General features: G+C 55.0%; 1 protein-coding gene across 1 annotated transcript; it reads left to right on the top strand.

The window, feature by feature from the left end:
• Positions 1-18,685: 18,685 nt before the first annotated feature.
• Positions 18,686-20,950, top strand: LOC100285016 (uncharacterized). Its single transcript, NM_001157911.2, has 2 exons — positions 18,686-19,287; positions 19,413-20,950. Exons 1-2 carry the CDS (start codon positions 18,838-18,840, stop codon positions 20,271-20,273), a joined length of 1,311 nt encoding a protein of 436 aa, NP_001151383.2. The 5' UTR covers positions 18,686-18,837; the 3' UTR covers positions 20,274-20,950.
• Positions 20,951-27,530: the final 6,580 nt, after the last annotated feature.

Here is a 27,530-nt window from a genome sequence, read left to right on the forward strand (position 1 = left end):
GACCAGCGATTGACCGGCCAGACCCAAACCCAACCACCGAGGAGCAACCGACCAATACTGTCGATCTCAACGTTCTCCACGGGTAGGGTAGGGTAGGCTTGCTTGCTTGCCTGCTCAATGCTGACTCAAGGCTTCAGATTGCACGGAGATTTCGATTTCGACCTTTTTTCATAGTATATATAGGCGCGTTTGACACTGTTCAACTTATTATTGTTCAGGTCTGCTTCAAATAAAAAAGTACAATTATAACAGTACTTAAGAGGCAAACTTTACGTTTCATAGAGTTAATATAAGATAATCTATAGAGTACAGTTTGTGGAACAGTGTCAAACACTCTTTGTATATCGCCTCGGACAGTCCGCGATTAGATTAACTCAGCCAGTAAAGTCCTTTTTCCGTACGTGCTTATCTATCTAATTACGCAGATTCTGTTGGAGAATGCTTAGGAACGGGTTCAGACCTTCCCCTATATATATGAAGGGGTATGACCGATTGTGTGCCCCCCACAATCGAACAAATCAACCAAACATTTACATTTCCTTTACTTTTGTAAGGAAAATGGACATTGGCCTATTTAACTAATTGACTTTGGTGTTTGATGAGCAACATAACCTGTGGACTAATGTGTTTGCTAGTGTTTGTATTTGTAGTTCATAGGATGCTAAAGTGACTTGGACTAAGGAATTGAGGAAGCAACACTTCAAAAGAAGACATTATGAAGACCATAAGTGAAGAACAACGAATATCAAGCAAAGTCTAAGACCTAAAGAAAGTGTTTCCACTAGCGGACCGTTCGGTCAAGAACATCGGACCGTTCAGTAGCACACTGTCGGACTATACGGTGCACCAGGGAACAGTAGCCCAATGGCTAGTTCCTGGTGGCACTGCGGAGGAGAGCCACCAGACTGTCCAGTGTAAGACAATGCGCGACAACATTCACCTGCAACAGTCAGAACCAACAGCTAGTGGTGCACCGAACAGGGGCACCAAACTGTTCGGTGCCTACCATCGGACTGTTCGGTGTGCCACAGAGAAGCAGCAACTTTTCTCTAACTGCTAGTTTCGAGTTGGGGCCTATATATACTTCACCCAACCGGGCATTTGAATGTGTGGGAACCCAAGCAACATACCAACACATATTGTAGACATTTTCAAATGCTCATACACCCAAGTGCTTAATAGAATCACTCGGTGATTAGCGTAGGTGCTTTGTGAAGTGTTTAATTTAGTTAGACCGCTTATGCACTTGCTCTAAGTTGTTTCTAGTTAGTTGAGTGAGTTAAGAAAACACACCAAACCCCTTGGCTCTTGAGCGAGCCGTTGTAATTGTACAGAGTGGGGCGAGAGTCTTACGAGACCGTGACAACCAAGTTTGTGTTATGGTTGCCACCGTGTACCAGAGGGAACTAGGCCTGCGGTGTTTCGGCCGGAAGCTCGACAGTGGAGATGGTGGGGAGTGTCCATGAGGAGCCAAAAGTGCGTGCAGAAGGCCCGTGGCTCTCTATGAAGTTACTCGACCGTGGTGCTTGGCCCTCGCGTGGGCTACCCATTGTGTAGGTGCACCAACGAGGATTAGTCAGGACCTTGCGTGGTTCCAGATACCTCGTTAAAAATACTGACGTCGTCCACTGGAGTTTGTATCTCTACCCTTGCTATTTACCTTCTGCATTTATATTAAGTACTTAAGTTTCAATCTCTCCTTTCTAGTTAGAATATTTAGGATTGGAACTTAGATTTTGCGGTAGAGATAACAACACTTAGACAAAACCTAGTTTGCACATTCTAGATTGCTTATTTGCATAGGTTTTGGTCTAGAGATTTATTTGTGGTCTAGTTTAGAAAGAAGTTTTTAGAAGTCCTAATTCACCTCCCTCTTAGGCGTCACCGTTTCCTACAACTTTCTTGTCCAAGGAGTAGCAGTAATTAGTATAGTATTAGTCTTTCTCAACCTATTCCTTCATCCTTAGGTGACTCCCATTTTTTCACTCTAGTTTCTTTCGTCAGAGCTTGCTCATGACAACAACTGTAAAAGGATAGAGACCACAATGATCCAGTAAGACTTCAGCGATGGGCTGTGAAGTATAGAGAAGTTATACACCCAAAAACCATGGTGTTTGGAATTTTTAGTTATTCAAATTTTCATGATGTATCTTTCTCTAACACACCTTAATTTGCAAATTTGGCATAACTACTGATTGAAAAAATATATGTATGTCAAAATAATATTAAGCATATTTGTCGGCGTCTCGAGACCGGGGGGTCCCAAAGCCGACGAGTGAGTGTGCCGCGTGCCCCAGCCCAGATGGGTCGAGCGCGTGGGCGAGCGCGAAGGGGGGAAGCGAGGTGGCCGGAGACGGGCGTGAGAGAGGTGGAAATCCCGCGGCCTTCGTGTTCGTCCCGCGCCCAGGTCGGGTGCGCTTGCAGTAGGGGGTTACAAGCGTCCACGCGGGTGAGGGAAGCGAGCGGCCCCAAGAGAGCGCCTGTCCCGTCCTCGTCCCCGCGCGGCCAACCTTCTCTAAGAAGGCCCTGGTCCTTCCTTTTATAGGCGTAAGGAGAGGATCCAGGTGTACAATGGGGATGTAGCAGAGTGCTACGTGTCTAGCGGAGGGAGAGCTAGCGCCCTAAGTACATGCCAATGTGGCAGCCGGAGAGATCTTGGCACCCTGCTGGTGTGATGTCGTGGCTGTCGGAGGAGCAACAGAGCCTGGCGGAGGGACAGCTGTCGGAGCGGTTGAGTCCTTGCTGACGTCCCCCTGCTTCCGTAAGGGAGCTGAGAGTCGCTGTCGTCACAGGGCTAGCGGGGCGCCATCATTGCCTATCTGGCGGAGCTAGCCAGATGGGACACCGGTCTTGTTCTCTGCGGCCCGAGTCGGCTCGGGGTAGGGTGATGATGGCGCTTCCTGTTGACGTGGCTGGCCTATGCCCTAGGTAGGGCGACGTGGAGGCTCCTCCGAAGCCGAGATCGAGTCTGTCTTTCATGGCCGAGGCCGAGCCCGAGCCCCTGGGTCGGGCGAGGCGGAGGTTGTTCGGCAGAGGCCAGGGCGGAGTCCGAGCCCTGGGGTCGGGCGAAGCGGAGTTCGTCGTCTTCTGGGGCTGAGCCCGAGTCCGAGCCCTGGGTCGGGCGGAGCGGAGTTCGCCGTCTTCCAGGGCTTAGCCCGAGTCCGAGCCCTGGGTCGGGCGGAGCGGAGTTCGCCGTCTTCTGGGGCTTAGCCCGAGTCCGAGCCCTGGGTCGGGCGGAGCGGAGTTCGCCGTCTTCCGGGGCCTAGCCCGAGTCCGAGCCCTGGGTCGGGCGGAGCGGAGTTCGCCGTCTTCCGGGGCTTAGCCCGAGTCCGAGCCCTGGGTCGGGCGGAGCGGAGTTCGCCGTCTTCCGGGGCCTAGCCCGAGTCTGAGCCCTGGGTCGGGCGGAGCGGAGTTCGCCGTCTTCCGGGGCTTAGCCCGAGTCCGAGCCCTGGGTCGGGCGGAGCGGAGTTCGCCGTCTTCCGGGGCTTAGCCCGAGTCCGAGCCCTGGGTCAGGTGGAGCGGAGTTTCCTATGGCGCCTTTGGCAAGACATGACTGCCTGTCAGTCTCACTCTGTCAAGTGGCACTGCAGTCGGAGTGGCGCAGGCGGCGCTGTCCTTCTGTCAGACCGGTCAGTGGAGCGGCGAAGTGACGGCGGTCACTTCGGCTCTGCCGGGGGGGCGCGCGTCAGGATAAAGGTGTCAGGCCACCTTTGCGTTAAATGCTCCTGCGACTCGGTCGGTCGGTGCGGCGATTTAGTCAGGATTGCTTCTTAGCGAAGGCAAGGCCTCGGGCGAGCCGGAGATGTGTCCGCCGTTAAAGGGGGGCCTCGGGCGAGACGGAAATCCCTCGGGGTCGGCTGCCCTTGCCCGAGGCTAGGCTCGGGCGAGGCGTGATCGAGTCGCTCGTATGGACTGATCCCTGACTTAATCGCACCCATCAGGCCTCTGCAGCTTTATGCTGATGGGGGTTACCAGCTGAGAATTAGGCGTCTTGAGGGTACCCCTAATTATGGTCCCCGACAGTAGCCCCTGAGCCTCGAAGGGAGTGTTAGCACTCGCTTGGAGGCTTTCGTCGCACTTTTTTGCAAGGGGACCAGCCTTTCTCGGTTGCATTTTGTTCCGGTGGGTGCGCGCGAGCGCACCCGCCGGGTGTAGCCCCCGAGGCCTCGGAGGAGTGGTTTCACTCCCCCGAGGTCTTAATGCCTTGTGTAATGCTTCGGCTGGTCTGGTTGTTCCCTCATGCGAACTGGCCGTAGCCCGGGTGCACGGTCGGGGCCCAAGTTCTCGGGCTGGTATGTTGACGCTGTCAACGGTTCGGCCGGAGCCGGTTTTGCGAGAGCAGCCCCCGAGCCTCCGCACAGGGTGAGAGGACGATCAGGGACAGACTTGGCTTTTTTACATACGCCCCCACGTCGCCTTTCCGCAAGGAGGAGGGGGGGGGAGAGCGCCATGTTACCCTCGATGGGCACCGAACATGGTGTCTCCGGTGAGCTGCAAGCGGGTAATCCGAGTGGTCGTCCGTGCCCCGTTCGTTGGGGGTCGGCTAGGGGCCCAGAGGCACGCCCAAAAGTACCTGCGGGTGATCTGCCGGACCCGGTCCCCTGGCGACGGGGTCCGAGGGCTCGATGCCTCCCTCCGATGGGATTCCGTTACAAGATCGCTCCCGCTGGTCTCGGAAATGTCCTAGGGTACCTCGGGAGCGCAGCCCGAGCCTTGGTTATGTATCGAACGTACCCCTGGTCATCCCTCGCTCGACGTCTGAGGCGACTGTGAACCCTTCGGGGGCCAGCCTTCGAACCCCTGATCAGTAATGGGCGCGGAGCCCGAGTAGCCTGAGGCGGCAGTGGAGCCCTTCGGGGGGCCGGCCTTCGAACCTCTGACCAGTAGTGGGTGTAGGGCCCACGCGATCTGAGGCGACTGTTGAACCCCTCGGAGGGCCAGCCTTCGAACCTCTGATCAGTAGGGGGGGGGGGCTCGAAGCCCGGTTCCTTCACAGGGAAGGATCCTTTTCGGGGTATCCCCCTTTCCTGGTCCCTGTTGCAAGAGATAGAGAAAGAGGAAAAAAGGAAAAGGATACGAAATCGAACGACGTGGCGTACCTTTTTTGGCGCGGTTATTACGGCGAAAGCGAAGCGTCGCCCGCTTCTCCCGCTAGAAGCGCCGCCTGTCCCGCCGCGGAGTTAATGCGACGGGGTGAGTTGTTGGCAGGGCGGCCGTTGCGCGTGCGCGAGCCATTCGAGGAACGGATCACGGGCGCCCTGTCTTCACGCCGTGAGAGGGGGTTCTCTTGCTGCCCCCGGACGGGACGTGAGTCTGGCCGACGACGTGACCGCTGCTCCCGCCCGCCCGCCACCGTCATTACTGCTGGCCCACTTTCGGCCGTATTGACCGTCGCGCCAGGCTGGCGCTGCTGGGTCGTGCGCTGGGCCGCCTCGAGTCGCGGTATTGGTTCCGCAACCAAAGAGGAGCGGTGGTGGCGCAAGTGGCGGTGCAGTTGCTTGCATGCAGCATCTGGCGCGCCGGTTGCGTGACGCGTGGGCCTGGGCCTCCATGCCTGCGTGTTGGGAGTCGGAGAAGTGCGTCCACCTGGCGCGATTGCATGCCGCCTGCATGGCTGCCCGCCCCTTCCGCCCGTTGGTCTGGGCAAAAGTGGGGGGTCGCTTGTAACTGCTGGGCGGTTGTGTGCACCACGCGCGGCGGTTTGGCTTCTTCTGCTCTGAGCCGATTTGCATGACATGCGGGACCCAGCCCCCGCGCCGCAGGGGAGGGCCTTGGAGCGTGTTGGAGAAGACTCAGCCCGTGACGTTTGGGGGCGCACGTAGGGAGAGTTGCCTTTAAAAGGAGGGCGACCCCTTTCGGAAGGCGACCATGTCTTCTTCCTCCCTTATGCGTCGCGTCTTTCCACCTTCCAAGCCCCCGGATGGGGGGTACCCGCCGTCTTTTCGCCTCATCGTTGGAGGAACGCAACTCCGTGGGAGTTGGTACCTTTCAGCCATCGTTCGGCTTCAAGGATTTTCATCATGCAGCCCGGCTGCACCCCTCCACCGGCGGTCACCCAAGATGGTGACCTCCAGCTTGATGGTGGGGGAAAGCGAGCCGGGCTGCGGCCCCTCCCCCTCCCTCAGCCTCAAGGATTTTCATCACCAAGGCTGGGGAGGGGAGTGTGCCGAGTTGGGGTCGGCCCCTGCGTGGGCGGTGGCCCGCTCCTTCACTCAGTGATGGGGGGAGGAGCGGTTGTCGTCCGTGGCGCTGGCAGCTGCAGCGTGCCCGGCTCTCGGACGCGAGTGGCTTCGGAGCCGCTCGCGGCGCCGGCGTCTGCCACGGCAGCTGGAAGAGGTTCTTCCGCCGGCGTGATAGCCAAGGCTGGCCACGGACCGACCTCCAACTCTACGGCCTTCTGCCTGTCCTTGCCTTACGAGTTTTGGCATGGGCGGGGGCCTCCTGGCAGCAGCATTCGCCCTGAGGTCAGTGCTGCCGCTGTTCGGCCCCCCGGAGCAGAAGTCGTCGTCGTCGCCGCTGCTGGAGCAGGTGACGGCGCGCCGTTCGTCGGTCTTCCGTTGCTCCACAGGCCTTCCCCCATGGAGTGAGGTTGTTCGTACCTGCGGAGGGGGAACCGGAGTTCCGTTTGTAATGGCACTTTGAATGCCAGTGTTATTTGTTCATTGTGGCTGTCGATGCCTGAACATGTATGTAATTTTGGCACGGAGCCGTGTCTTTTCCTCATTTTCGAGCACTAAGTCTCGCCTGTTGATTATCTGAACCGCTTCACCAAGCATGAGTCGCCCCGTGTCAAGGTGACGAGTGAGGTATCCGTATCCCGGGGGCGTAGGAGTCCCTCGGCTCGATCGGCCTTGTTGTCTGAGGCTCCTCTAGCTTAGTTAAAGAGACCCCTTGGCCGCTCTTCGACGAGCCGAGGCCAGGGGTAGCGATATCAGCACGAACAGAGGCGGAGTTGGCTCGAAAATGAAAACCTGGTTGGCCGGAGCCTAGCCGGGTTGTCCGTCAGCGGGACCGATGCCAGAGTTGATCAGCCGAGGCCTCGGACCGGGCTGGCGCCCTTGGAAGATGGTTGGCCGAGGCCCCTGGGGAAACCGGCCGAGCCGCCTGCTCGGGCCGAATTCCCGGAGAAGTCCCTGGACCGCGTCGCCGTCCGAGGCTGGGTCGGACCTCGCTGAAGGTGTCGTCGATGCCGAGGGTGCTACAGCCCCCTTCCAGCGTGAAGACCCGAGCCTGCGGGATCAGATTGTCTTGTAGCGTGTGCCTTCTGCGGCCGCTGAGGCCAGAAAACACACCCTTGCTGCGTTGTAAAACTGCGTCTCCTTTCCTCTTATTTCGAGCATCTGGACTTTTTTGTCGGTAACAGGGATGTTTGTGCGAGCGAGAGTTGCTTCTCGCGGAAGGTGATGAGTGAGGTATCCGTATCCCGGAGGCGTGGGAGTCCCTCGGCTCGGTCGACCTTGCCGCTTACGCGTACTTTCACCCGTCCATGAGGCCCTGTCACCGATTCAGTCGAGAAGGCTTGAAGGACCGCTTCGGCAGAAGAGCTTCCGAACGTAAAGACTTGTTCGGTCCGCGGAATCACTTTATCCGAACGCGAGTTACTTATCGCAGAAGGTGATGAGTGAGGTATCCGTATCCCGGAGGCGTAGGAGTCCCTCGGCTCGGTCAACCTTGGCTGCTTACGTGTACTCCGTCGTTTTCAGGATCCGCTTTTCGAAGTAGTCAAAAAGCACGAAAGATATTCTGCTAAAAGAGATCTTTTTTCGAGGAAAATTTCGACGCAGAGGGGGTCCCCCCCCTTTTAGCCCCCGAGGGAGGATCGGGCTTTGCCGAGGCGAGGCCGACCCTTCCTTGATGACTAAACTTTGCGTGGGTGCGAGGTATATGAACAACTTGAAAACATCTTAAGGGTAGAAGCGACGTAGCTGTTGGATGTTCCAAGCGTTGCCGTAGATCTCGCCTTGATTGTTGGCCAGCTTGTACGTTCCGGGCTTCAGAACTTTGGCGATGACGAATGGCCCCTCCCAGGGGGGCGTGAGCTTGTGCCTCCCTCGGGCATCTTGCCGCAGCCGAAGCACCAGGTCGCCCACCTGGAGGTCTCGGGGCCGGACCCCTCGGGCGTGGTAGCGTCGCAGGGACTGCTGGTACCGCGCCGAGTGTAGTAAGGCCTTGTCCCGAGCCTCTTCCAGCTGGTCCAGCGATTCTTCTCGGCTAGCTTGGTTGCTTTGATCGTTGTAGGCCCTCGTCCTCGGGGAGCCGTATTCCAGGTCAGTGGGCAAGATGGCCTCGGCCCCGTAGACCAGGAAGAACGGTGTGAAACCCGTGGCTCGGCTCGGCGTTGTCCTCAGGCTCCAGACCACCGAGGGGAGTTCCTTCATCCATCGCTTGCCGAACTTGTTGAGGTCGTTGTAAATCCGGGGCTTGAGCCCTTGTAGAATCATGTCGTTGGCACGCTCCACTTGCCCATTCGACATGGGATGAGCCACGGCGGCCCAGTCCACCCGGATGTGGTGATCCTCGCAAAAATCCAAGAATTTTCTGCCGGTGAACTGGGTACCGTTGTCGGTGATGATGGAGTTTGGGACCCCGAAGCGATGGATGATGTTGGTGAAGAACGCCACCGCCTGCTCGGACCTGATGCTGTTCAGGGGTCGGACCTCGATCCACTTGGAGAATTTGTCGATGGCGACCAGCAGGTGCGTGTAGCCCCCGGGCGCCTTCTGCAAGGGACCGACGAGGTCCAGACCCCATACAGCAAAGGGCCAGGTGATGGGTATCGTCTGCAGAGCCTGAGCGGGCAGGTGGGTCTGCTTCGCATAGAATTGGCACCCTTCGCAGGTGCGGACAATTCTAGTGGCGTCAGCCACCGCCGTTGGCCAGTAGAAGCCTTGCCGGAAAGCATTCCCGACAAGGGCTCGAGGCGCTGCATGATGGCCGCAAGCCCCCGAGTGTATTTCTTGCAGGAGTTCCTGACCTTCGGCGATGGAGATGCATCGCTGGAGGATGCCCGAGGGGCTGCGGTGGTAGAGCTCCTCCTCATCGCCCAACAAGACGAACGACTTGGCGCGTCGCGCTACCCGCCGAGCCTCGGCTTGGTCGAGGGGTAGCTCTCCTTGGCGGAGATATTGCAGGTACGGGGTCTGCCAATTTCGATCAGGCGTGGCCCCGTTCTGCTCCTCCTCGACGTGCAGTGCCTCGCCCTCGGGGGCCGAGGGTACCTCGGGCTGAACCGAGGACGCCTCGGGCTGAGCCGAGGGTACCTCGGGCTGGACCGAGGTTGCCTCGGGCTCGGGCGTGTCGTTGATCTTGACGGAGGGTTGATGCAGATCCTAGGAGAAGACGTCCGGGGGAACCGTCGTTCGCCCCGAGGCTATTTTTGCCAGCTCGTCCGCAGTCTCGTTGTAGCGCCGAGCGATGTGGTTAAGCTCGAGCCCGTAGAACTTGTCTTCCAGGCGCCGAACCTCATCGCAGTAGGCCTCCATCTTCGGGTCGCGGCAGTGGGAGTTCTTCATGACTTGGTCGATGACGAGCGGCGAGTCACCGCGGGCGTCGAGGCGTCTGACCCCTAGCTCGATGGCGATCCGCAACCCGTTGACCAGAGCCTCGTACTCAGCCACATTGTTGGACGCCGGGAAATGGAGGCGTAGCACGTAGCGTAGGTGTTTCCCGAGGGGCGAGATGAAGAGCAGGCCCGCGCCGGCTCCCGTCTTCATCAGCGACCCGTCGAAAAACATGGTCCAGAGCTCCGGTTGGATCGGAGCCGTCGGTAGCTGGGTGTCGACCCATTCGGCTACGAAGTCCGCCAACACCTGGGACTTGATGGCCTTCCGAGGGGCGAACGAGATTGTCTCGCCCATGATTTCCACTGCCCACTTTGCGATCCTGCCCGAGGCCTCTCGACACTGGATGATCTCCCCCAGGGGGAAGGATGACACCACAGTTACCGGATGAGACTCGAAGTAATGTCGCAACTTTCGCCTCATCAGGATCACTGCATACAGCAGCTTCTGAACTTGTGGGTAGCGGATCTTGGTTTCGGACAGTACCTCGCTGACGAAGTAAACTGGCCTCTGAACGGGCAATGCATGCCCCCTCCTCTTGCCTCTCGACCACAATCGCGGCGCTAACCACCTGAGTGGTCGCGGCGACGTAGACCAAGAGGGCTTCTCCATCAGCTGGGGGCACCAAGATAGGCGCCTTTGTAAGGAGCGCCTTCAGGTTCCCGAGAGCTTCCTCGGCCTCAAGGGTCCAAGCGAAACACTCGGCCTTCCTTAAGAGGCGGTACAGAGGCAGACCTCTTTCGCCGAGGCGTGAGATGAAACGGCTCAGGGCCGCGAGACATCCCATGACCCTCTGTACGCCTTTTAAGTCCTTGATGGGCCCCATGCTGGTGATAGCTGCGATCTTCTCCGGGTTGGCTTCGATGCCTCGCTCGGAGACGATGAACCCCAAGAGCATGCCCCGGGGCACCCCGAAGACACACTTCTCGGGATTGAGCTTGACGCCTTTCGCTTTGAGACATCGGAATGTCACTTCAAGGTCGGAGAGGAGGTCGGAAGCCTTCCTTGTCTTAACTACGATGTCATCGACGTAGGCCTTGACTATGCGACCGATGTGTTCGCCGAACACATGGTTCATGCACCGCTGGTACGTCGCGCCCGCATTCCTCAAACCGAACGGCATGGTAACATAGCAGTACATGCCGAAGGGCGTGATGAAAGAAGTCGCGAGCTGGTCGGACTCTTTCATCTGGATTTGGTGATACCCTGAGTAGGCATCGAGGAAGGACAGGGTTTCGCACCCAGCAGTGGAATCCACGATTTGATCGATGCGAGGTAGAGGGTAGGGAACCTTCGGACATGCTTTGTTGAGACCAGTGTAGTCTACACACATCCGCAATTTCCCCCCTTTCTTCCTCACAAGCACAGGGTTGGAAAGCCATTCGGGATGGAATACCTTTTTGATGAACCCTGCTGCCATTAGCTTGTGGATCTCCTCGCCTATCACTCTGCGCTTCTCCTCGTCGAATCGGCGCAGAGGCTGCCTGACGGGACGGGCTCCGGCCCGAATATCCAGCGAGTGCTCGGCGACATCCCTCAGTATGCCGGGCATGTCCGAGGGACTCCACGCAAAGACGTCGGCGTTTGCGCGGAGAAAGTCGACGAGCACTGCTTCCTATTTGGGGTCGAGCCCGGAACTGATCCGGATCTGCTTGGAGGTGTCGCCACTGGGGTCGAGAGGGACGGCCTTAACCGTCTCCGCTGGCTCGAAGTTGCCGGCATGACGCTTCACGTCTAGCACCTCTTTGGAGAGGTTCTCCAGGTCGGCGAGGAGGGCCTCGGACTCGGCGAGGGCCTCGGCGTACTCCACGCACTCCACGTCGCATTCGAACGCGTGTTTGTACGTGGGGCCGACGGTGATGACCCCGTTGGGGCCCGGCATCTTGAGCTTCAGGTAGGTGTAGTTGGGGACGGCCATGAACTTCGCGTAGCATGGCCTCCCCAGTACTGCGTGGTAGGTTCCTCGGAACCCGACCACCTCGAACGTCAAAGTCTCCCTTCGGAAGTTGGAGGGCGTTCCGAAGCAGACGGGAAGGTCGAGTCGTCCGAGGGGCTGGACGCGCTTCCCAGGAATGATCCCGTGGAAGGGCGCAGCGCCTGCTCGGACGGAGGACAGATCGACGCGCAGGAGCCTGAGGGTCTCGGCGTAGATGATGTTGAGGCAGCTGCCCCCGTCCATCAGGACCTTGGTGAGCCTGACGTCGCCGACGATGGGGTCGACGACGAGCGGGTATTTCCCCGGGCTCGGCACGTGGTCGGGGTGGTCAGCTTGGTCGAAGGTGATGGGCTTGTCGGACCAGTCTAGGTAGACTGGCGCCGCCACCTTCACCGAGCAGACCTCCCGGCGCTCTCGCTTGCGATGCCGAGCCGAGGCATTCGCCGCATGCCCACCGTAGATCATGAAGCAGTCGCGAACCTCGGGGAACTCTCCTGCTTGGTGATCTTCCTTTTTGTCGTCGTCGCGGGCCCTGCCACCCTCTGCAGGTGGCCCGGCCCTGTGGAAGTGGCGCCGAAGCATGACGCACTCCTCGAGGGTGTGCTTGACGGGCCCCTGATGATAGGGGCACGGCTCCTTGAGCATCTTGTCGAAGAGGTTAGCACCTCCGGGGGGCTTCCGAGGGTTCTTGTACTCGGCGACGGCGACAAGGTCCGCGTCGGCGGCGTCGCGTTTCGCTTGCGACTTCTTCTTGCCTTTCTTCTTGGCGCCGCGCGGAGTAGACGCCTCGGGAGCCTCTTCCGATGGGCGGCCCTGGGGCTGCTTGTCCTTTCGGAAGATAGCCTCGACCGCCTCCTGGCCAGAGGCGAACTTGGTGGCGATGTCCATCAGCTCGCTCGCCCTGGTGGGGGTCTTGCGACCCAACTTACTCACCAGGTCGCGGCAGGTGGTGCCGGCAAGGAACGCGCCGATGACATCCGAGTCGGTGATGTTGGGCAGCTCGGTGCGCTGCTTCGAGAATCGCCGGATGTAGTCCCGAAGAGACTCTCCTGGCTGTTGCCGGCAGCTTCGGAGGTCCCAGGAATTCCCGGGGCGCACGTACGTGCCCTGGAAATTGCCGGCGAAGGCTTGGACCAAGTCATCCCAATTGGAGATCTGCCCCGGAGGCAGGTGCTCCAACCAGGCGCGAGCAGTGTCGGAGAGGAACAGGGGAAGGTTGCGGATGATGAGGTTGTCGTCGTCCGTTCCACCCAGTTGGCAGGCCAGGCGGTAGTCTGCGAGCCACACTCCCGGTCTTGTTTCCCCCGAGTACTTTGTGATAGTAGTCGGGGGTCGGAACCGGGTCGGGAACGGCGCCCGTCGGATGGCCCGACTGAAGGCCTGCGGACCGGGTGGTTCGGGCGAGGGACTCCGATACTCCCCGCTGTCGTAGCGTCCCCCACGCTTGGGGTGGTAGCCTCGGCGCACCCTTTCGTCGAGGTGGGCCCGATGGTCGCGACGATGGTGCTCGTTGCCGAGGTGGCCCGGGGCCGCAGGCGCGGTGTTGCGCGTGCGCCCGGTGTAGACCGAGGCTTCTCGCATGAATCGGGAAGTCGCGGCATGAGGTTCCGAGGGGTATCCCTGCCTTCAGGAGGCAGAGCTCTCGGCCTGTCGTACCGCAGCGCCTTCCAGGAGATTCTTGAGCTCTCCCTGGATTCGCCGACCCTCGGTGGTTGATGGCTCCGGCATCGCGCGGAGGAGCATCGCTGCGGCTGCCAGGTTCTGACCGACCCCGCTGGATGCGGGTGGCGGCCTGACCCTGACGTCGTTGGCGACGCGGTGTTGGAAACCCTGGGGCAGGTGACGTATTTCTCCGGCCGGGGGTTGGCCCGCCCATACCTGCCCGACGTCCCGGCGGATCGACTCAAGCGCTCCTGCTCCCTCGTCGAGCCTGGCCTGCGCCCCGCGGACTTGCTTGAGCTGTGGGTCGTGACCCCCCGCCGGAACGGGGACCACAGCTAGCTCCCGCGGGATGTCAGCGCGAGGCACCGGCCTAGGGAGATCACCGTCCTCCGGCATGCCGAGATGGTTGCCTTCGGAGGGATCCCCTAGCTCGACATGGAAACATTCGCGGCTTGGGCCGCAGTCCTCGTCGTCAAGGCTGCGGCTTCCGTTGGAGCAGTCGGAGAGGCAGTAGTCACATGCGGTCATAAAGTCCCGCATGGCAGTGGGGTTGCCAAATCCAGAGAAATCCCAACAGATGCTGGGATCGTCATCTTCCTCGGACCCAGAGGGCCCGTAGGTCGAGACGTCCATCAATCGGTCCCAAGGCGACCGCATACGAAACCCCAGAGGGGTTGCACTCGCCTCAACGAGAGCGCCCGCCAAAGCGAGGTCGCTAGGCGGGTTGAGGCCGAGTCTAAATGACGTAGGATGGGAATCAGTCAATACCTTTTGGTCGACGAGGAGCGACATAGTCACATCGGGGACTGATTGCACCGTCGTCTCAGGTACGAGGGCGACGTCCTGCAAGCTCTCCGCGAGCGCGCTGGCGTCGTCCACTTGCTAGGGATTGGTGTTTCGTGGGGGGACGACGCTCGCCTTCGTCTCAAACGCGAGGTCGTCGCCCGACGCGCCCCCCGTTGGGGCGCTGGGGACGTCGATTCGCTCGACAGCCGACGAAGCGCGGCCTCCCGCTTGGCCTTGGTTGCCCCGCCTCCTCCTCCGTTGGCGGGGGAGAGGACGGGGCGAGCTCGAATGTTGTTCTTCCACCACGTGGGGAAGATGTCGTCGATTCCGCCGCCGGCGGGCGGGTTGTCGGCCGCCATTGTCGTTGTCGCGCGGCGGTGGAAGGAGTATCATGTCGTAGCTGCCGTCGAAGGACATGAACTCAAGACTCCCGAAATGGAGCACCGTCCCGGGCCGGAAAGGTTGCGGGAGACTGCCCATCTGGAGCTTGACGGGAAGCAGTTCGTCAGCACGCAGCAGGCCCCTACCTGGCGCGCCAACTGTCGGCGTCTCGAGACCGGGGGGTCCCAAAGCCGACGAGTGAGTGTGCCGCGTGCCCCAGTCCAGATGGGTCGAGCGCGTGGGCGAGCGCGAAGGGGGGAAGCGAGGTGGCCGGAGACGAGCGTGAGAGAGGTGGAAATCCCGCGGCCTTCGTGTTCGTCCCGCGCCCAGGTCGGGTGCGCTTGCAGTAGGGGGTTACAAGCGTCCACGCGGGTGAGGGAAGCGAGCGGCCCCAAGAGAGCGCCTGTCCCGTCCTCGTCCCCGCGCGGCCAACCTTCTCTAAGAAGGCCCTGGTCCTTCCTTTTATAGGCGTAAGGAGAGGATCCAGGTGTACAATGGGGATGTAGCAGAGTGCTACGTGTCTAGCGGAGGGAGAGCTAGCGCCCTAAGTACATGCCAATGTGGCAGCCGGAGAGATCTTGGCACCCTGCTGGTGTGATGTCGTGGCTGTCGGAGGAGCAACGGAGCCTGGCGGAGGGACAGCTGTCGGAGCGGTTGAGTCCTTGCTGACGTCCCCCTGCTTCCGTAAGGGAGCTGAGAGTCGCTGTCGTCACAGGGCTAGCGGGGCGCCATCATTGCCTATCTGGCGGAGCTAGCCAGATGGGACACCGGTCTTGTTCTCTGCGGCCCGAGTCGGCTCGGGGTAGGGTGATGATGGCGCTTCCTGTTGACGTGGCTGGCCTGTGCCCTAGGTAGGGCGACGTGGAGGCTCCTCCGAAGCCGAGGTCGAGTCTGTCTTCCATGGCCGAGGCCGAGCCCGAGCCCCTGGGTCGGGCGAGGCGGAGGTTGTTCGGCAGAGGCCAGGGCGGAGTCCGAGCCCTGGGGTCGGGTGAAGTGGAGTTCGTCGTCTTCTGGGGCTGAGCCCGAGTCCGAGCCCTGGGTCGGGCGGAGCGGAGTTCGCCGTCTTCCGGGGCTTAGCCCGAGTCCGAGCCCTGGGTCGGGCGGAGCGGAGTTCGCCGTCTTCTGGGGCTTAGCCCGAGTCCGAGCCCTGGGTCGGGCGGAGCGGAGTTCGCCGTCTTCCGGGGCCTAGCCCGAGTCCGAGCCCTGGGTCGGGCGGAGCGGAGTTCGCCGTCTTCCGGGGCGTAGCCCGAGTCCGAGCCCTGGGTCGGGCGGAGCGGAGTTCGCCGTCTTCCGGGGCCTAGCCCGAGTCCGAGCCCTGGGTCGGGCGGAGCGGAGTTCGCCGTCTTCCGGGGCTTAGCCCGAGTCCGAGCCCTAGGTCGGGCGGAGCGGAGTTCGCCGTCTTCCGGGGCTTAGCTCGAGTCCGAGCCCTAGGTCGGGCGGAGCGGAGTTTCCTATGGCGCCTTTGGCAAGGCCTGACTGCCTGTCAGTCTCACTCTGTCAAGTGGCACTGCAGTCGGAGTGGCGCAGGCGGCGCTGTCCTTCTGTCAGACCGGTCAGTGGAGCGGCGAAGTGACGGCGGTCACTTCGGCTCTGCCGGGGGGCGCGCGTCAGGATAAAGGTGTCAGGCCACCTTTGCGTTAAATGCTCCTGCGACTCGGTCGGTCGGTGCGGCGATTTAGTCAGGGTTGCTTCTTAGCGAAGGCAAGGCCTCGGGCGAGCCGGAGATGTGTCCGCCGTTAAAGCCTCGGCTGCCCTTGCCCGAGGCTAGGCTCGGGCGAGGCGTGATCGAGTCGCTCGTATGGACTGATCCCTGACTTAATCGCATCCATCAGGCCTCTGCAGCTTTATGCTGATGGGGGTTACCAGCTGAGAATTAGGCGTCTTGAGGGTACCCCTAATTATGGTCCCCGACAATATTTGTGAAGCTAAACTTGATGTCACTTAAGAAAATATGTTGTTAATAGAATAAGATTAATATTGAAATGGAAACATATGTAAGTTAGAATCATCCAACAAAGCTAAAAGATGTCCATGCTTTGAGAACCTTCTTCAGATCACGGCCATAGAAGTATCTCTCCCAGACTCAGTGAAGGTTGCCGCAATTCCACAAATACATGACATGCATCCTCATGGCCGCAGTTACCGCCATAAACACGGACATCTCAATTCCCCGCTCCATCAATTTAGAAACGAGCAAGCAAGCAGCCGCTCGCTCACCCCCATACGCACCAATCTGACTCCGAAGCTCCGTTCGCATCAGTATCGCCAGCACTCCATCTACAACTACCAATTGAGACCTCCTCGGCCTAAGCATATTGATTGATCGTCAGAGTCAGAGAGTTGGTGGTACGGGTACCTTAACTACCATGGAACAATGGGGCGCGATGTAGAGCGGATAGCGCCTCCCTACGCGAAGCGACACCCGCGCCACGCTGCTCCACTACAGCCTCCTTATCGCCAGTGCCATAGCGAGGGGCCCGTGGCCGCAACCACCAACCAACATGTCTCCGTCGTCCTCGTCCGACCTCGACGTGTCATGGCAAGCAGTCGAACGCAACACTAGACTGACGACACAGGTCTCTGAAGAGCCCGCCACCTCGGGATATCCTAGCCTTGCTGCTGGTGGTAACCATTTTCGTTGCGCTGACGCGGAGAGCTAGAGGCTAGAAATTTATAGCGACGATAGTTGTGGCAGGCACGCTATTGGAGGTTGCGGCGTGGCGGGTCACTTGACGCGAAGTTCACGGGGTCTATCCTCGCATTGCTCGGCATGGAGTTTGCAGGGGCTTATCCTCACGCCGCGCTCCGAGGTTGCGACAGCGAGCGTAGGAAGGCGCATGGCGTGCGAAGGCGGTTTCTTCGTGTGACATGCGCGAGAGTTCGTTTTAGAGATGCAGGGAAGCACAATGATGTACGACGGTCACTGGATGGGAACAACACGCGAAAACCATGACACATGAAACTCTCCTAGAGAAGGGATTATAAGAGTACAGGTTGATTCTAAAGAAGTATAGTTTTTTTTGAAATATTAACGCAAGTTGACCATTAAAACTGGTGTTTTAATATAATAGAGATTTTACAAATTTACTCTCTCTTTGATATAATAAATAGTTTAAAATATAATTGCAACATAAATATGATCATAAATTTTAAAAATAAACATTTCAACTTTAAATTTAACACTATTTTAATTATTGAAAATAAATTAAATTTGATATTATTTTTTGACAATATTTTAATTATAGTTTTGAAAATAAATTATACTTAAATTATTTTCAAAATTATAAATAAACGTTGTCACTTTTGTCAAAAAATAATGTCAAATTCAATTTATTTTCATTAATTTCGAAATACTTTTAATTTAAAAAATAAATTATTAATTTTTAAAATTGGGACTTATATCACAATCATATTTCAAACTTTTATAATAACGTGAGAGCAATTTTACAAATTGTTGATAAAAAGAGTAGGGATGAAAACGGTTTTGGAATTTTTTGGAATTACGAAAACCGATTTCGAAATTTTTCGATCGGATTCACCGGTAACAGTATTTTTTGAAAACGGAATCGGTTTTCGGAATTTTCTATCGGAATCGACGTGGTAGTTTTAGTGTTTATCGACCGTTTTCATCCTAAAAACGAGAGATAAAAGTGAAAAAAATAGCCAAAAAATCTATGTGTTCGTTTCGAAAAAAAATCAGTAGTGTTACGGGCTGAATTAGCTGAATTCAGTAGTGTTAAGAGACAAACTATGTGTTCGTTTTGAAAAAATAAAATACATACCAACTTTAAAAACGGAGTAAAAACGAAATCACATCTCCAGATAGGGGTAACCATGTAATAGCCAAAAAAAATATGATCATGCATGTTGTGCGTTGGCGAAAGAAACGGAGCTCTTGATTTGACCGACACCATTGATGCACTTCACGTTGCAGTGACCTGGTGGTCGCTGCAGGAAAGTATGGAACGTATAAACGGAATACAGTAAGACAAATATATTTTTAAAAATAAATAAAATAAATGGAAACGGGCCGTGGGCGTGCGGCCATAGGGGCCCGTGGACCTGATCCATGTGACTCACGTCGTCGTCGACACGCTCGCGCAGGCGCACCCTTCCTTTCCTAGTTCCTACTGCCATCGGCCATCGCGCACCGCCGCCGCTCTGCAGGGCTGCGACTCCTGCCTCTGGCAGTCTGGCACCCTGTCTACGTTTCCGTCCGGCGTCCGCCCGCCCGCCCGCCCGCCACCATCGTGCCTGCGTCAAGCACTCAAGCCGCCCCTGCCCTCGGAGCCCCGCGCCGCTGATCCACTCCGGAACTCAAGCATCTATATAAAGCAGCACCTCACCAAGCACAGGAACCAACGCTCAACTTGAAAGTCACAGGACAGCACACACCCCACCCACAACTACCAACCTTCTCCGGAAGGCCAAATCCCTCCGGGCCAAGGGAAACGAGGGAGAGAGACCCTCCGCCCCTCTCCTCTCCCTCTCCTTCCGGTGAGGCGGTGAGCTATGGAGTCGGCAGCGGCCGCGAAGACGGTGGAGCGGCTGGCGCAGCGCCTGGTGCCGCCGGCGGAGCCCACCCCCACTGCCCCCCACCGCCTGTCGTGGCTGGACCGGTACCCGACGCAGATGGCGCTCATCGAGTCGCTGCACGTCTTCAAGCCCGACCCGGCGCGTGACGGGCTCAGCCCCGCGGAGACCATCGAGCGGGCCCTCGCACGGGCGCTGGTCGACTACTACCCGCTCGCCGGCCGCCTCGCCGTGTCCGACAGCGCCGGGGGCCTGCACGTCGACTGCAGCGCTGAGGGCGTCTGGTTCATCGAGGCCGCCGTACGGTGCCGCCTGGAGGACGTCGACTACCTCGAGTACCCGCTCCAGATCCCCAAGGACGAGCTGCTCCCGCACCCGCTGCCGAGGCCCAGCCACGAGGAGGAGAGCAAGCTCATCCTGCTCGTCCAGGTACGCACGCCCGCAGAGGCCTCGTCCGGTCGGTTGATTCCAGCTGCATTGTGTGGGATTGCGTTGCTTCGCCGTGGATTTGGGATTCTCAGCTCTCAGACCGCTGCCCCGACGCGTACGTGCAGGTGACGGCGTTCGCGTGCGGCGGCTTCGTGGTGGGCTTCCGCTTCAGCCACGCGGTGGCGGACGGGCTCGGCGCGGCCAAGTTCATGGGCGCGGTGGGGGAGCTGGCGCGCGGGGCGGACCAGGTCTCCGTGGCGCCCACCTGGGCCCGCGACGCCATCCCAGACCCGTCGGGCGCGCTGGTCGGCAGCCTCCCCGAGCCCACGGGCGCCAAGCGCCTCGAGTACCTGGCCATCGACATCTCCGCCGACTACATCGACCACTTCAAGTCCCAGTTCGCGGCGGCCACGGGCGGGGGCCGCTGCTCGGCCTTCGAGGTCCTCATCGCCAAGGCGTGGCAGAGCCGCACCCGCGCCGCGGGGTTCGAGGACCCCGACACCCCCGTGCAGCTCTGCTTCGCCATGAACGCGCGCCCGCTCCTCGGCGCCCGCCTCCCGCGGGGCGGCGCCGGCTTCTACGGCAACTGCTACTACATCATGCGCGTCGCGTCCACGGCCGACAAGGTGTCCTCGTCGTCCGTCACCGACGTGGTGAAGATCATCAGGGAGGGGAAGAAGCGGCTGCCGTTGGAGTTCGCGCGGTGGGCGGCGGGGGAGGAGGGCGCCGACGGCGTGGACCCCTACCAGATCACCTCCGACTACCGGACGCTGCTGGTGTCGGATTGGACGCGCCTCGGCTTCGCGGAGGTGGACTACGGGTGGGGCCCGCCAGCCCACGTGGTACCGCTGACGAACCTGGACTACATCGCCACGTGCATCCTCGTCAAGCCATGGGCCCACAAGCCAGGGGCGAGGCTCATCACGCAGTGCGTGACGCCCGACCGCGTCTCGCGCTTCCACGACGCCATGGTGGACATGAACTAGCGCCCCGCCTCGTCCTGCGTTCACCAGCCGCCGTCGTCTCCGCCGGCCTCCCGTTTGTTCATGGGTTTCTTGTTTTTTTTTCTCCTCTCAGTTACTGTGGTAATTATTAGTTGGTATTACAATTACTAATCACATTGCTGCCTTAGGACGAGTGGTCATCTAGAAAAAAAAACCGAAGCAATAAACTACTAATATAAAGAGAGAAAAAGATAAGAAAGGAAAAAACATGATAATAAAGTGTTGTACATACTGCACAGGCAGGCAGGCAGCCAGCTAGAGCCAGGTGAGGTGAAGAACAGAAGGAGAGGTATGGGCGGGGGACAGATAGACACAGCTAGATAGTAGTTGGCAATAGTGGGATTGGTATTGGATTCCTTATTTCCGTTGGATGTCTTGTTCTCTTTTGTTGGTGTCGGGTGCAAGTACATGGCATTTTTCTTTTCTTCTTGCCTGTTGTTCTTTGGGGGCTTTGATCGGAGAAAGGATCAAAACTGGAGTCGGTGGGAAGCCACCAACTAGTCTGCCCCTAAATACCATAATAAGATTGTATTTGTAATATAGTGTTCAGCATTTTTTTTCTGTCTAGTATATACATGAACTACAAGACATGTGAGCTTAAGTCTCAAAGGAAGAAAAAAACGCAGTAATGGTTACATACTGCATACAGAGAGCCCTCTAATTTTAGCGCGTGAAGATGTGGCTTCCGCTTTGATGTTGGACGCTGGTTGATGTGTGCAAAGCCTGTTCGGTACCCGGATATTATAGCGTGGAGTTGTTTCGTTTTTAGTCGATGAAACCACTACGTTTTTTTTATCTTCTCTGCAAGCAGTGAGTTTGTAGCTTCCTACGTGTAAAAAAAAATCTATTAGACCCATTTGAAATGTATGAATTTTAGAACCGAAAAAACAACATAGAAAACATGAAAAAAAATCTGGAACCTTTAATGCTGTGTCTTTACGATGAATTTGGTGACCGCCGAGCATAGTTCTGTGACCGTGTCCATTGGCCAGGTCGATTTCTAGGGCTCCTCTGCAAAGTCGTAACGACTTTCCTTACGAATTCGGTAAATTTGGCGCACAATTCGAGCGTCCGGTGAAGAGAGCACGCACGCAGACGTTGAGGCGTATAGAGCGTCCGCATTGACGACCACACCACCCGTCTCTTCGCCGTTTGGGGAATGGGGATGTCGTCGGTGTCAAAGCCAGCTAGCTGGTAGGTACCACGTGCGGAGCAGAGAGCACTGAGCAGTGGGATGGTCAGGTCCTTCGTCCGCATTAAAATAAAAATAAAAAATTTAAATGTGAACGTTTTTAAAATAAATAATTAAATAATTAAATAAATGTGTTGTAGGATTTGGCAGTGTTATCGCGACGAGTCGCTTTCGTGGTCAAGCAAGCTATAGCCTGACGCTGGCGAGAAGGTTTGGTATTAGTGACGACAACACTAGTGGAGTAGCGACGCGGCAAAGGCAGGCGTGGTTTGCCGTTGCCGAAGAGGGTTCGGTGCGTGTGGTGGTTTCGTAACGCCGACGGCTCCCTCCCCATCGATCCCATCCATGTCGAATGGACGACGCTTCAGTCCGACCGACGCCCATGCCCATCGCGAGCACATTCGGTACGTAGTAGAAGTAGCGTCCACGGAAGCTACAAAGTACGTACATTACAGGGGAAGAAAACATCAAAACAGTGTCGCCGGCCGGATGGTTTGAGCCTCGAGCGGGGGGTTGGTGGTCGGTCGTTCTCACGAGCCAGCGTTTTGCTGTGTGTACGAGTATATATGTATGTATATATCTCAAGCCCGGAGCTTCTGTTTCTCGTGTAAACAAAAATCTTCAATCCGTAATGTGTGCGTTTGTGGTAGTTGCGCTCCAATCAAATCTGTCAGAATCCATTTTCTGTTTCCGGCTGAATCACATTCAATATGTTCCAACCAATATACGTGACTTTACCTTTGTCCATTGAATTACTCAAAAGCCTATGTTAATCCTACGAGTAATGACCTGTTCTTTTTTATATGGATATCTATGTATACATAAACTAGTTAGTTACCCGTATATTTTTTTTCATTTTTATATATCATATATTTAGACCTTGCTTAAATTAAATATTTATTTACGCACGATCCAAACCCATATATTCTTGATCAGGCCAAGCTAATACGGAGCTAGGCGTGCGGCGGTGCCGTTCGTGTTGACGCGGCGGATTCGGCGACGCGTCTCACGCGGACCATGGACGTGCCGCTGCGCGTTCCTGGAATCGGATCACACGAATCAAACATACCCTAATAAACTTGTTTTATACATGTGTTGCACATTAACTAAATTTGGTAGCGATGAGCCTAGGCAGAGGCCTAGAATCACTAGGCCCTCTTTCTACCCGTGGTGGTAGGGGCAGATCTAGGACTAGGGTTGGTCAGGATGTAGCCCTGGTCCAGCAGATCAAGAAGCACTTAGTACCCTGTAGTATTTTTTTGACTGTCAACGGGGGCGTGAGGGAGGGGGCGGGGTGGGGGGAGAATACCCACATGAATTTCATTGAATCTGGTATGACTAGTTCACACCTTAATGGCCTCTTTTTTAAGGGAAACGAGGCAAACCCTTACATAATGTTGTGGCAGACCACGAATTACAAACAGCTGCTAGCACAACGCAACAAGGAGGGAACAAAGGAAGCAAACACAAACACGACACAGGTTAAGCGATCGAAACGACGATTGTCATACGACAACTAGCAACCTCACTAAGAACAACAAACTCGTTGGCACACCTAAACCATTGTACATCTAGACCTCCTCTCGTACTACGCACGTCTCGCTATCTTATGGCCATCTGCCATGCAAACATGAACGAGGACTAAAGGAGGCAAGAGGCACGCCGACCACATAATACAAAAAAAACGATGATCTCCTTTCGAGCAAACAGAAACACCCGACGACGCATCTAGATTTCGCTTGCCACCATCCAACGCTGCATGACCTTGTGGGGGAATATCATGAGAGACAGGTATTAACCACCCCGACATAAGATTTATGTGCTCCTGTTATCAAGGAGAGCACCGAAGGAGCAGATGCACTAAATGGAGGAACTTGTCGCACCATGACAGAGGTCGAGACGTCAATGTCAAGCACAATGACATAAGAGACCTGCAAGAATATGACAACGACTATTCAAGGCTTAGTATGAGACCTCCAAGACGACGCCTAGAGGATTTGGGGGAAGGGGCCCCCTAACGACGCCTCTTGGTGTCGTCATCATCTACACAGACTACATCTGGCATGGCTTTCGCCTAGGACCCCCAAAACCCCCGCTTAAGCTAGCGGTTGTAGCACAAAGAACACAACAGCATACAGTGAGAGCAGGGTGATAGGTATGGCTCCGAACTCCCAACGTCGAGGATGGAGACCAAGGTCGTGCTCCACTTAGGGGCTCGGGGCCAGCTATGACGGCTATCAGAGGCGAGGCTGCCCTAAAGGGGAGGGGGCGACGAGGGCCCAAGGTGAGCCAGATCCAATGAACTCAACGACTGCTGCACGCTACAACTGAGGTGGAGTGCTGCCTGAATCGCCTCGACGCGGGGCCCAAGGGAGTCCTCTAGAGCGTTGGTTTTCACCTTGTAGTAATTTTAACATAGTCATAGAAAAAAAGCACATGTTACAAGATGCGTACACATAACATTAGGCTGCAAATCCATCAAGCCATCACCCATGTGGCACGCACGTTTTTTCAATTTACACATTCTCTTCATGGCAGCTCCGTTCATTCACATCGTGGCTATCTTCGGCCTCCCCAATCCATAATCCGGAGCCCTCTTTTGATGAGTTTCTGGATCCGCCACCGAGTGGTGTAATATACATGATAAGTAACTGTTGGACTTTACGTGTTAAGTAACAGGTCCATGAATGAAAATTCACGCGTCAGTCATGTTTCATTCGTAGACAGCGAAACCTGCGATATGAACCGTTGGATCCATCGTCTCCGCCGGATTAGTCGTCGTCTTCCCTGACAGGAAAAGGCCACTTGCTACCGTCTACTAGTTAGTGCAGTAGTAGTGCTACCGGGTTCTTTTCTTCCGTACTCGCTGTCCCTCTCAGGTTAGCATCCATGTAGCAATCATCGAGAATACTACGTTGGGAGTGCAATAAGTAAAGTGACATTATTTGTTTGCTAGCATACGCAAACACTGATTACTGTCTTACTCGCACTTGACTCCATAAAACTATTCTTTGTTTTTCTCAAGTATAAGCTCGCCAAGTCTTCGAGGTGTCCATGCATCCTTACATTAAAAAAAAACATACGTGTTCTCGTCAAAACTGCCACCTAACGTTAGTTCCACGAAAGCAACCTTTTACAACACCGTTCCGCGTGTGCCTACAAACTACAAGCCCCCCTGAGCTAATATTGGACCATAGGTTTCTTTTGTCTTTATTTCCCAAAGGGCCCATTTATGTCCTTCAAATTAAATTCCACTCTAATAATAATAATTTAGGCACGGATCAGTTAAACTGATATAGTTTATGATTTTAAACAGAATATATTTATATACTACTGTTGGTTATATAAATACGATATTTATGTGTTATATTTTTACTGTAGGACAGCGAGCCAAACAGAATGTTATAAGTTGCGGAGCAGAAACATAGCCTAGCCTTGCAATACATAAAATTAATTTCCATCAATCGTCCTATAAATTTGAGACATACTTATATTTGAACTTTAGACCGGTGGAATGTCAAATTTCAAGCCAAATAGTCTACTCTATTAAGTATAATCTAATTCCTTCAAAATGAACGGATCCAAACGACCCCTAAAAATAAACTCCAGTCTTATTTAGGCCACCTCTAGCATATCATGTATATGATCGTGCAAAACATTATTTTGCATTGTTTACTGGATTGTTTATATAGTGAAGTTTGAAATAAAATATGGGATGGATAAGCTGACGAAAATATCAGTTAAGCATGCATTGCGAGATCTAGTACCAGTAGTATGGTTTCGTTCGTTTGTCCGGCCACTCAGCAGCTCTAGGTTGTCGATTACGGTCATCTGACGACTGAGATAGATGTCTGACGGGCAAGCTGAAAGCTAGATCCCAACCAAACATGATCTCAATATCGCACAAGTATTACGCTGTGATGATGCCATTCCTACTTTTGCTAACGTACAATTTGCGTGAATGTGAAAGGTCTATGATGGTGCGGTATGCGTCTATGTGAGGTCCATTGATCGTCATTGTATTTTGGTTATTTTGTGAAAACCTAACCACCGTACACTACAGAAAAGGTTTGACTAGGATGGCAATAGCAACCACAGCTCTTTAAACAAAAAGTGCCAAAATTGGGCGGAACAATGGCTGGTGAGGTAAAAGTGGTGTGGGTAATTATTCGAATCTGAATTTCAAGGATATAAAAAAAACTAATATTCATGTGGGTAGGCAAAATCCAAGTCCAATTATGTGTAGGCACAGATAGGATATGAAGTTGACAAGACCTGGTGGATATAGATTGTCCGCAAATTTATATGTGTTATCCGATGCATGATTAGAATAGTCAATTTGATAATTTCTCTCCCTAGGCTAAAAAACAAATTAAGAGGAACCATTGTTTACTGACTACTTCCCTCTATGTATATGGTGGTTTTGCTCCACCTTCTACCCTCATTGGGAACCATATAGAGGGAGGTCGAGGATGTCCCATAGTTAAGAGGAAAAGTGGACGTTAACCGGAACCAAATGTATAGTATAAGAGAGTGATGTGACACAATTAAAGGTGTCGTTTGGTTCGCGAAATGTAACGTAAATGATAATGGTAACGATTCACACTCGAATACCGGTGCTAACAAATTTGAATAAGGTGGTATCCATTTGTAGTATAATATCGATTACGGTTGGACTTAAACAAACATGATTTAACGTTATCAGTTACCCATTATGTTACCAATATATGAACCAAACGCCACCTAATTCAAGAGCAAATGATCATAAATTCAACAACTGCCACGGTCATGCCTCCCAGGTATTTATAGGTCATACCCGTGGCAAGAAGAAATTACAGTGGACAAACTAAGGGCCTTCTTACATAGATATGGGGATACTACAGTCATTTGACCTCTCGCCCCCAACCACTCCCAGTAACACTGTCTAGAGCTCCGCTTGAGGATACAATGGTTCTCTATCTTCCACCAAACGACAACTAAGCATACGTTGTGAGGGTTCTCTCTAACTGGCTTGGTATGCGTCTATGTGTGGTCCATTGATCGTCATTGTATTTTGGTTATTTTGTGAAAACCTAACCACCATACACTACAGAAAAGGTTTGACTAGGATGGTAATAGCAACCACAGCTCTTTAAACAAAAAGTGCCAAAATTGGGCGGAACAATGACTGGTGAGGTAAAAGTGGTGTGGGTAATTATTCGAACCTGAATTTCAAGGATATATAAAAACTAATATCCATGTGGGTAGGCAAAATCAAAGTCCAATTATGTGTAGGCAGGCACAGGTAGGATATGAAGTTGACAAGACCTGGTGGATATAGATTGTCCGCAAATTTATATGTGTTATCCGATGCATGATTAGAATAGTCAATTTGATAATTTCTCTCCCTAGGCTAAAAAACAAATTAAGAGGAACCATTGTTTACTGACTACTTCCCTCTATGTATGTGGTGGTTTTGCTCCACCTTCTACCCTCATTGGGAACCACATAGAGGAAGGTCGAGGATGTCCCATAGTTAAGAGGAAAAGTGGACGTTAACCGGAACCAAATGTATATTAACAAAGGTAGACACCTTAAACAAGTGCCTCTATTAATTGTTTAACAAAGGTAGTGTTGCTTTGACGTCCGCCTCCGTCAATAGACTACTACTGGAGGTGGTCATCCTTAGGATGCTCGCCTCAAGCAATTAGTATCTACAAAGGTAGCCCAACCACCCCATCTTATTTCTCCATGGCTCCCCTCTCATTTCAATGGGGTGGGATCTCTAGGACTCTAAAAAAATCTCCATTTTTGTGGGAGGAGTCCTGATCTTGGATTCCTTGAAAGAGAACATAGTAGATTTTTGCTATGCACTCTCACATCCTTATTCTGCTCTATTTTTTAAGTTTTCGATGATCTACATCTGGATCTAGAACTTGGGCACGATGGATGGCTCGATCGATTGGCTTGGGTGTGGGCGCGGACGGTCGCTCGGCCAGCTGGGGATGCGGGGGTGGCTCGATCAGGCGGGACACGGGCGCGTGTGTGTTGTTTGTACAGTATTTGGG

Source organism: Zea mays, chromosome 6, assembly GCF_902167145.1.
Source record: "Zea mays cultivar B73 chromosome 6, Zm-B73-REFERENCE-NAM-5.0, whole genome shotgun sequence".
Lineage (NCBI taxonomy): Eukaryota > Viridiplantae > Streptophyta > Magnoliopsida > Poales > Poaceae > Zea > Zea mays.